Source organism: Cynara cardunculus (genome assembly GCF_001531365.2).
Source record: "Cynara cardunculus var. scolymus isolate 2C chromosome LG 14, CcrdV1, whole genome shotgun sequence".
NCBI classification, from domain to species: Eukaryota; Viridiplantae; Streptophyta; class Magnoliopsida; order Asterales; family Asteraceae; genus Cynara; species Cynara cardunculus.
Window position 1 is genome coordinate 14,155,452 of NC_037541.1, and position 11,011 is coordinate 14,166,462.

Consider the following 11,011-nt stretch of genomic DNA (forward strand, 5'->3'; position numbering starts at 1 on the left):
AAACGTATTATATTAATTTTAGTTAATAAGTTAATATTTTGGTAGTAAATTATAATAAAGTATATTTACTCATGATTTTATAAGTTATCATGATTTAAATGTAATTTTATACGGGCATGAGAAATTGTATATATAGGATAATCACAAAGTAATTGATAATCATATTGTAAATTGCAATTGCAATTGCATTAATAAAACTAGATGAATACTCGTGTAATAGAACAAGATACATCTTGAATTTCAATATTTCATTTTATTTTTTGTCTATATCAATATAATAAGGTTTTATGTGGTTTGGGAAAGCGACAATATTTTTATTTTGAATAAAATATAAATTTGAAGATATCATTTGAAAAAAAAAATATCGACATCAGTACCAAATTAACTATTTAAAAGTCTCGTTTTTCGTGTAATTTCTTTAATTCAGTTTTTATTGTAATTTAATTTAGGTTTAATAACAAAGTAATTTATTTTTTTGATTTAATAATATAATTTTTTATAAAGATAATAATTAAGTATTTTGTTAGAACTCAATAATTATCCTAATTATATTTTAATTTTTTTGTATTTAAAAATGAAATATTTATCATGTATTTGATTATGTTTATCTACAGTTGGTTATACGAATTTGAACATAGAGCTTTAATAAGTTGTACCTACGCACAAATTTATTTATAATCTTAAATTTTAAGTAACATGCATCAATAAACATTATTTCATGCATAAAAAAAATAGTTTTTAAGAATTCTTGTCAAATACTTTATAATAAATATAGTATAGATACTCTAATTTTTGTTAATGCTGGATCTCGTTTCCTAGTATAATTGAATATTTAATTTATTTTTTTGACCAGATTGAATAATTAAATAAATAGAAAAATAGAAAAATAACATACATTGTTCCTTCAACGAGAGTCGTTTAAAAGTATGTGTGTCTTGAGAGTCGGAGGTTGACATGATTGGTAAGATTGTAGAATGATAAAATCCGTTTAGCTTAGCTGTATCATTCGAATTCTCGTTAGATAGAAGACATGTCTGCATTAATCATACAACACGACAGAAACAAACGTGTTCCATTCACATGAAACCCCCTTAGTAATTTTAGTATTATAACAAATAAAGCTTGAATCCAAGACCAATCATCTTCTTCACTTGATGATCACTTCCCCTTATCATCATCTTCTTCACTATCTTGCAAAATTCCCTGCATTACATACAAAATTGAATTCACAAAAAACAAATTATAATGATAGAGAGAGGGGGTTTCATGGGATAATTGAAAAAAAAAATGAAAAAACTGAGCAACACCATAATAATCATTCATTTATATGATATGCATATGTGGATATAAAACAGATGATATAATTATTAAGGTGTTTCTCAAATTTTTAGCATTTTTTTTTCTGAACCTGACACTATCCCTGTATATATAGTCCGAACACGAACAACGTATTTAACTACTTACCGCCATGGTTTGTCACCCAAAAGCATTAAATCACCCTCACCATCTTCATATACAACTTCCCATTTCTCGCCGCCATGATGAAGCTCGCTTTCGATCTTGAAAATCTTCTCTAACTCGTTTTTAAGCGCTTCATATCCTCCCAACGAGCGCACGTCTATCGTTTGAACCAACACGTTCCCTTCCATTTGCAAAATTACACGATCGCTAGAATTCGGGAAGACCAACTCTATATTTACGCCAAACAATCTTAACACTTGTGGATTCTCGCATTCTTTTCCTTTATCAATTAAGTCAGTTGATGACGAAAGGATGGCATGAAAATGCAACGGGTTCACCGAGTCACCCAAATTGGCGTTAGCACGATGATTCATTAGACCATGATCACATGTTCGCAACCTCTTGTGCCTTGACGACAGTGATCCTGTGTCCAGTTCGCTAACATCCGATCTGCCATCTTGAATAGGCTCAAGTTGCCATCGAGACATCCTATTGGACAACTGAATCATGGTTCTTTCAGAAGGCCCATGCCATTGAACCTTTCAAGTAGTTATATATATATAAAGTTAGATATATATATATATATATATATATATAATATATATATATAAAGTTAGTTATAAAATAGATAGATGCATATAATTATAAGTTCACAAGAAACCTTTATCGAGCGCCAAGTAGAACCTGGCCAATCTTCAGAAATGTCGGTTTCTTCAACGATAACGCCTGTGTATCTGATGAAATAAAACACAAACATGTGAATACGGGTAACGGAAACAATTAAGAACAACGGCTTCTTGGAGGAAAGTGAACGAAAAAAATTGCCTTATTTCTATTTGGGAATCTTCTTCCCCGTTGAATCGCATCATCGTGTTCATGCCCGGCATGAAATTAATTGCGTTGGCTTGTACATATTTGTTTAGTCGTATAATGAACGGCCAAGCCCTGAAAAATTCCCACAAATCCCATTAAATTTCTTGAAGAAGATACGTTAAAGCGTTCAGATAGATTTTGATATTGTCTATATGCTAATGCTAACAGGTAAAGAAGTGGACATTTTTACAGAATGAATGGAAGGTTTGGGCTTTAACTCCAAACACGTTTGCCTACCCTTCATGATTAATTTACCTCCTCCATGATGATCGTTAAAGTTACATTGGAGGTGCTTCTGAGCATGATGACACACCTTTTTTACAAAATGATTTGAATATGATTTATGGAATTTAAAAGTGAGGTTTTAATTTACGAAACAAAAAAAAGTGTACCTCGGGTTGTAGTAGATCACAAACTCCTTATTTGTATAAAGAGCGTGCGAAACGCTAGCAAGGACCCCCTGGTGCATGCTTTCCCTTGATAGGATCGAAGAACTCGAGGGAATTTGTTGCCGATATCGTCTAATCCCGATACCCAACTCGTTATTCGAATGTCTACAATTTGTCAATTGTATATAAAGGTGAACTCTGAGTTACATAAAATACCATCTTTGATACAATGAAAATGTTTGGAATCATAAATTTATGCTATGTGGATTAAGTTTATATACAAAACAATTATCATACTGTATTTTTGTATTCGATACTGATTTTAGGTAACGTTTATGAAGAAATAGGTTCATTATTTGCATTCGGTTTTCATCAAATTAAAATGAAGCCGAGTACCTCACAAAAATTAAAGCATCTCCCGCTACTAGTCTCTTTGAAACCACGAATGCGTTCCAACCACCGGTGATAACATGCCTTTGGGTGCTTACTGATAATTACGTGTTTGCATTGTTAGAAATTTCATAATTATGAAAGATAAAAGAAAGACGAAAATACCCAAATGTCAAGAAGTTTGTTTTGGTTCATATTCAGTGTAACAATGTTTTTTTTTTTTTTGAAAAAAATGTAACAAATGCTCTATTTTAACCGGCAACCGATAGATTTTGTAACTACATTGATGTTTAAACACAAAATTGTCAAGTTATATTATAATTATTAATTACGTCGAAAAACACCGTATCAAAATCAAATAAGGTCCCATAAAATGAAATTTTATTTGCCAGGTAAAATATGTAAAATATATAGCAAGGATCAAACGCTTGTCATATTAACAAAAGAAAAATCATCGTTACATTAAATATGAATAAAGAAAATTTTTGTTTATTTTATATTATATATATATATATATATATGTGGGAACGTTCAAATAAAAACCACTCAATTTGTAAAAACCGTGAAAACCTCATTCAACCAATCATAATTTTTCATTTTGTTCATTTTTTTTGTAATTATGAGAGGTTGATTAACCATTTTTCTTGTGGAGGGCGTTAATCATGAATATTATCATCTTCATTATTTTAATTTTAGATAAATACATGAAACAGTTTCATTAAAATTTCATTAATTATTATATGAAACAATTTCAAAACCATATATGAAATAAATTCATCAAAAAAAGTATTATATGAAACAATTTCACAAGATTAAACAATTTCATAAAAAAATTTCATAAGATTAAACAATGAAATCGACGTATGAGGGTGGTTTATACGGTTTTTACAAATGAGATTGGTTTTCATTTGATCGCTCATATATATATATATATATATATAGAGAGAGAGAGAGAGAGAGAGAGAGAGAGAGAGAGAGTTGGGATCACGTTAGACTAGTCTGTTTTCGTGAGACCTGTGAAATCACTTTTTTACACTTGAAACTTCACAGTAAAATGCAGTGAAGGTAAGAAAATCCCGAACCAACAAAAACACTGTGAAGGTCACCTTCACAGCATTTTGCTGTGACTGTGAAGGTCATCTTCACAGCATTTTGCTGTGAAGTTTCAAGTAAAAAAAAGTGGTCTCACGGATCACACAAAAACAAGCTGGTCTTACGTGATCCCAAGTCTCTCTCTCTCTCTCTCTCTCTCTCTCTATATATATATATATATATATATATTGAAAGATACATATACCTCTATAAACATGTGTAAAATGCCATGCGTGTCCATGGAGGTCCTTTGCAATCAACTCTTGGTTTGGTTGCGGTTGTGACAAGTCCTAAAACAAAATATTAAAATGAATTAACATTTGTTTTTTTATTTTCTACAAATAAAACATTCATTTTTTAAAGAAAAATAAATCCCATAATTATTGCTTTTACATTGTTTTTACCAAAAATGGTATATTACCAATGAAGGAAAACAATTTTGTGCAAGCATTTTGGGCACTGATAATCCAGTGTGCATATTGGTGTCCGAGATGGTTAGGATCTTAGAAAAAGCGCGAAAAGATGGCTTTGCCTCTTGTAATAGTTGATGGTTGTCGTCAGCGCCCTCAAATACCTAACATTTATCATAGTAAACTTTAATAGTGGATCAGACATTAGAAAACACCTATACTTAACATGTAATTCTTTTCTTATAAAATGAAAACTTTAGATACATGTGCGTACGTAGCTTGTATGTATGTGTATACATGAGTCGGTTCGTATAAGAAGACTAAATTTCGTGAAAATGTAAGAAATGAAAGTTAAGATAACGTTCATATGTGAATCATTGAAAAAATCACTATTTTTTTCAATGATTCATTGACAAATCCTCTACTAAACCATTTCTTACCTTATCATGACATTTGGCAATTACTTTTCACTATATACATACACACACACACACACACACACACACACACACTTGAGATTATATAAGACCAACATATTTTTGTGAGACTCGTGAGACAAAAAAAATAATATTAAACCTTCAACACAAAAACAATGTGAAGGTTCAAAGCTATTTTGTGGTTTCACGGGTTTCATGAAAACAAGTTAGTCTTATGAGAACCGAACAATATAATATATATATATGTGTGTGTGTGTGTGTGTGTGTATGTATACATACACATACACATACACATACACAGGAGCTGGGTTTTTTAGGAATCTTAAATATTTTAGGAACTCATAATTATGAGTATTCAAGATAAATATTATTCATCATACACACGTTTTTCATCATGAATAATTACAGAAAAAGAGGTTGTTGCATCCCTAAAATATTTGAGTTTCTTAAATGGACATCTCTATATCCATAATACACATTAAAAACAGATTGACGAGTATATAATCAAAACTCATAAAAAACTTAAACATACCATTTCTTGAAATGGATGTAATTTGATGATGGCAAAGACTTCATCAGAATCTGAATCAACCTAAACAGAAAAAACACAATATATACAAAATAAAATAAATTACTTATCAAATTATAATCAAAATGTTATTTAATAAAATTAGTTAATTACTGAATTATATTTATTTTTATTAAATAAAATATACCTTTAAACTAGAATCGACGACTTGACAAAGCATCTTGTGTGGCAGGTCGAGTTCTGAGATCTGCTGACCAGTGAGTTTATGACTTACTGAATCCTCTAGCTGCAACTGTTCAAATTAATCATTGTTATATAATAATTTCTTCAAAATTACAAATAAACTACTGTATTTGGGTTTTTCCCACCGAAAACTAGCTATCAACTTTATGTGAATATATAAAAGAAACACTAAGAGAAAACTAGCTATCAACTTGTTCTATGTGGCCTTGCGGAAAGTAAAAAACTCTCTGTCCCTGAACAGGGATATCAACCAAAGGGCCTGCACAAGCCATCCATAGCTCCTTGTATAGTTCGTTGTTGATTCCTTCAAAAATCAAGAGCACACAATGTAATCCATATGAAAAGATGGATTTAGAGGCATACAGATTAAAAAAATATGAATTTAGACAGAAGAAAGCGCAAATAAGACTGGTTTTTCTTCACGAAAAAACTTCTTGAATTTTAATCGCTTACCATTGTGAGAAGAAAAAGAAGCCATGGAGAATAGAGAAAAATCGAGACTCGGATTGTATTTGTGTGTGTATAGAAAGATAAGGGTGTGTCTGAATGAGGAAATACGAAGAGATAGTTGTATTTATAATGAAAAATCTAACAAACCCCCTAGAAGAATCGATTTTCGCATTTATTCGTGAATTTATTACAAATATTCGAATCTTACCTTTTTTTAAATGTTCAAAAAAAATGTCAACAAACAAAAATGAAAATTTGTTAACAAACAAAAATAATAAATTGAATCCGAAAGGTAGCTCAACTGCTAAGGTCTTGAGTTTATTTCTCAAAGGTTATCAGTTCAAGTCCGCTCAAGAATATTGGAGAGTCTGAATGACTGTTAACTTCATGGCTCATTGGCTTAGTTCAGTGCATGCCCCATTTCCGCACATCCAATACTATCAAAAATGAATAAATTGCATTAAAATGAAACGTACTTAGGTCCGGTTCCTGTTTTGAGAAACCTGATTTCAAAACTTTTTCTAACACATCAAACATTTAATTGTTTATGGTTAAATCTATCAGGCCACCGGTAGAATCCATTTTCTCATTTATTCGCAAATTTATTAAATATATTCAACTTTTGTACCTTTTTTAATGCTAAAAAAATGTTAACAAACAAAAGTGATGAATTGAACCCTCAAGGGTAGCTCAATTGTGAAGATATTGGGTTTACTTCTTGAAGGTTATCAGTTCAAGTCCTTTCAATAGTATCGAAGAGTTTGTCTGACTGTAACTTTAGGGCTCACCGGATTAGTTGAGATGCAGGCCCAATCTGACCCGAACATCCGATACCATCAAGAAATGACACATAAAAAGAAAACGTACTTTGTTTCGGTTCACATGTTGATAAACCTACTTCTAGAACTTTTTTGTGCATCAAATATGACATCTCAGATACTTAAATGTTTATAAAGTTATCGATCAAGACCACCAGAAGAACCCATTTTCTCATTTTATTCGTGAATTGTTACAAATGTTCAACTTTTATTATTTGTTCTAAATGCTAAAAAAATGTTAACAAACAAAAGTGACAAATTGAACCCTGAGGAATACCTCAACTGTTAAGATCTTGGTTCTTAAAAATTACTGACTCTAAGTCTTTCAAGAGTACTTGATAGTCTGTATGGTTGTTAACTTCAGGGTCTATTGGATTAGTTAAGGTGCATATCCAATCTCACCCCGGACATCCAATACTACCAAAGTGACAAATTGCATATCAATGAAACATACTTTATTTTGGTTCCTATTTTGAAAAACCTACTTTCTAAACCTTTTTTTGTTTGCCTAAAACGTGACATTTCAAGCATTTAAATATCAATAGTGAAATCTAACGAAGCCACTAGAAATATCCATTTTCTCATATATTCACGAATTTATCACATACATTCAACTGTTAACAAACAAAAGTGACAAAACCCTGAGGGATAGCTCAACTGCTAATATCTTGGATTAACCCCTCAAATGTTATTGGGTCAAGTCTGCAAGAGTTAGGATTTTCCTGATTATTAACTTAATGATCCATTGAGTTAGGTAAGACTCGTCATTTTGACCCGAACATACAATATTATCAAAAAGTGGCAAATTGCGTTAAAAAGTACTTTGTACCTGTTTTTATTCTACAAAAAGCTGCTTGCAAAATCGTTTTTTGGTGCCTAAAGTATAACATCTCAAACATTTTACGTGTTTATATGGATCATTATTTATAGGATTACACACAAATTTCCTGTAAAAACTTAGGTTTGGTTGTAGTTAAAAAAATCCGGTCAGATCAGTTTGGATTTGACAAGATAAAAATTAAACCTGGACGAGCAATTTGGTCTAGTTCAAGACAACGAAATTTTTTTGGAGTTCATTCGGTTATCCAAAAATTATTTAAAAAGGGAAAAGAAGATTAAAAAAACGGGCGAGGTTACAATCAATTGTGTATTGTAAAATAACTAGTTGTATGTATGCACGTGACAACGGGATCCAATATTTTATTGTAATCCACGATGGAAAATCAATGCAATTTTTTATTAAAAAAATATAAATTTATGTTTGAATAAAATATAGATTACAAATGGTGTGAACTTGTTGATTTGAAAACCCTGTAAAAACTCGGAAAACACAAATCATTATTGTGTCAAATTAAGTCTAAAAATTCTTATTTTTGGTATAATTTGTTTAATTCAAAATTTTAGACTAAAAAAATAGAGATGTAATTTATTTTAATTTAATAATGAAATGTACTTTTTATAAAAGATAATGATGCAGTATTATGTTAAAACTCAATGACTGTCCTACATATGTATATTAGTGGTTATCAAATTGTTTTAGATGTTCAAAAAATTGTAAGAACAATATATATGTACAATAAATACGTAAATGTTTTATAATATAGTATAGAAAACGCTATAAATATAAAGATATTCATTGATAAATAAACATATTATGATTAGGGCTGTAAATGAACCGAACGTTCAGCGAACTGTTCGTGAACCGTTCGGCGGGAAGTTCGTTTATGTTCGTTTATTTAATAAATGAACGAACATGAACAAATTTTTTTGTTCGTTTAATTAAACGAACGAACATGAACAAGAGCCTCGTTCGTTCATTTATGTTCGTGAACGTTCGTTTATTTATCGTTCGTTTACGTTCGTTTATCTTCGTTCGTTTATGTTCGTTTATATATTAAATTTAATATATATTCTTTTGTTTATTTACTTTGAATTCAAATAATATTTATTTATGTTCGTTTAACTCGTTCGTTTATGTTTGTTTAGCTCGTTCGTTTATGTTCGTTCGTTTACGTTCGTTTAGYATGTTAAYGAACGAACATAAACGAACACGAACACACCTGATTTCTAAACGAACGAACACGAACACAAATATTTTCGTTCGTTTACCGTTCGTGTTCGTTCGTTTGTTCGGTTAAGTTAAACGAACGAACACGAACACAAATATTTTCGTTCGTTTACCGTTCGTGTTCGTTCGTTTGTTCGGTTAAGTTAAACGAACGAACATGAACAAGCCTCCGTTCGTGTTCGTTCGGCTCGTTTACAGCCCTAATTATGATAGCTTGATAAAAATTGAAGAAATATACTGATATGGTATCAGTGTCAAATTAAAAATAAATAAAATACTTAATTTTGATTTAATATTATTTAAATAAAATATTATTCGTGTCTAAAATTTTTTAGATTATAAAATAAAATGGTCACATAATTAAAAAAAATACAATGAATTGTATATTTGGTATTTGATGGTGTTCATAAGTTAACATATAAATTAAAAAAAATAAGTTTTAATAACCTATACCAATTTAATATTAATATGTATTCTCGAAGTTTTAAATAATATATATACAATAATTTTATAAATATTTATATGCACACATTATCATAATAATGGTGCATTTATTCAGGTAATAAATTAAAAAAATAAAATATTTATTTTTCAATATAAATTTGTTTAATTATATTTTACATTTAAAAGTAATATATTTTAGGGGTTGTTTAGCAGTTGTTAAATTGTTTGATACAAAATGATTAAGTGGTCAGAATAATTAAGATGCTCTCATGATATAGTACAAAATAAAGTATAATTGTTTACAATGAAATTAGAACGTTGAATGGTTAAGAGAGACCCATGATACAAAATCATTCAAAAAATTTTAGAACTATTAATAGACAATTTTTTTTTGTCAAACAAGATTCATCTCTTACTGATTCAAGGGCTGCATATTAATGAAACTATTAAAAGGTAAACAAACAACTTTTTAGCCAAACAAATTAAATTGTGGTGTTTATTTCTGTTTGTTGGTTTTTAGAATTAGAAAATGAAGTTTTAAGGAGTTATATATGTATATATATAGAGATATATAAATAGACAGATAGAGAGAAAGAGAAGCGATCAAATACAAACCATTTATATTTGTATAACCCGTGCAAATCACCATCATCCGTCGATTTCATTGTTTAATCTTATAAAACTTTTTCATGAAATTGTTTAATCTTATAAAATTGTTTCATATAATTTTTTTTTGATGAAATTGTTTCATATATGGTTATGAAATTTTAATGAAACTGTTTCATGTATTTCTCTAAAATTAATATAATGAAGATGATAATATCTATGATTAACACCCTTCACAATAAAAATGATTAATCAACCTCTCATTATTACAAAAAAATGAACCAAATGAAAAATTATAATTGGTTGAATGAGTTTTGTATAAATAATGTAGTTTGCAAAGTAAATCTTCTCTATATATATATAAATACAACCTATCGCATTTGTACAACCAATGCAACCCAATAAATTGAAATATTTATGGAAATGATTAGAGTTCATTTATTATGATTTAAATATTTATGGAAGATGAATACGGTTCATTAATTATGATTAATACTTTATATTAGGAAATAATCAAAACCTCTATAAAATCATATATTAATCAAATGAAATGGACGGTTGAGATTAAGTTGTATTGGTTGCACAAATGACAAGGGTTGTATAATAACCAACCTCTCTCTCTCTCTCTCTCTCTCTATATATATATATATATATATATATATTATTAATATATATTTTTTAGTTTTAATTAATATGCATTGATCAGCTATGTTGTATACATGATTGGTTTTTTTAATTTTTATCTAAAACTTTGTAATATTACATTTTCTAATTAAAATATCAATGTGAGTTTCAAATTAA

At 29.3% G+C, this 11,011-nt stretch overlaps 1 protein-coding gene across 1 annotated transcript; it reads right to left on the reverse strand.

Moving 5' to 3' along the window:
* Positions 1 to 1,106: 1,106 nt before the first annotated feature.
* Positions 1,107 to 6,302, reverse strand: LOC112526456 (auxin response factor 1-like). The gene is made up of 11 exons (XM_025136739.1): positions 6,278 to 6,302; positions 6,049 to 6,128; positions 5,769 to 5,873; positions 5,585 to 5,644; positions 4,627 to 4,779; positions 4,411 to 4,495; positions 3,120 to 3,210; positions 2,727 to 2,888; positions 2,123 to 2,195; positions 1,465 to 1,961; positions 1,107 to 1,203 (listed from the first exon to the last, which is right to left on the reverse strand). The coding sequence occupies exons 1-11, from the start codon at positions 6,300 to 6,302 to the stop codon at positions 1,107 to 1,109; spliced, it is 1,428 nt and encodes a 475-aa protein (XP_024992507.1).
* Positions 6,303 to 11,011: the final 4,709 nt, after the last annotated feature.

Coding starts and splice junctions, on each gene's coding strand:
- LOC112526456 (XM_025136739.1), bottom strand. CDS start 6,302: ATGGCTTCTTTTTCTTCTCACAATG. Junction 6,129..6,277: donor TTCTTTTTCTTCTCACAATG/GTAAGCGATTAA, acceptor TGATTTTTGAAG/GAATCAACAACGAACTATAC. Junction 2,889..3,119: donor GATGCTTTAATTTTTGTGAG/GTACTCGGCTTC, acceptor GACAAATTGTAG/ACATTCGAATAACGAGTTGG.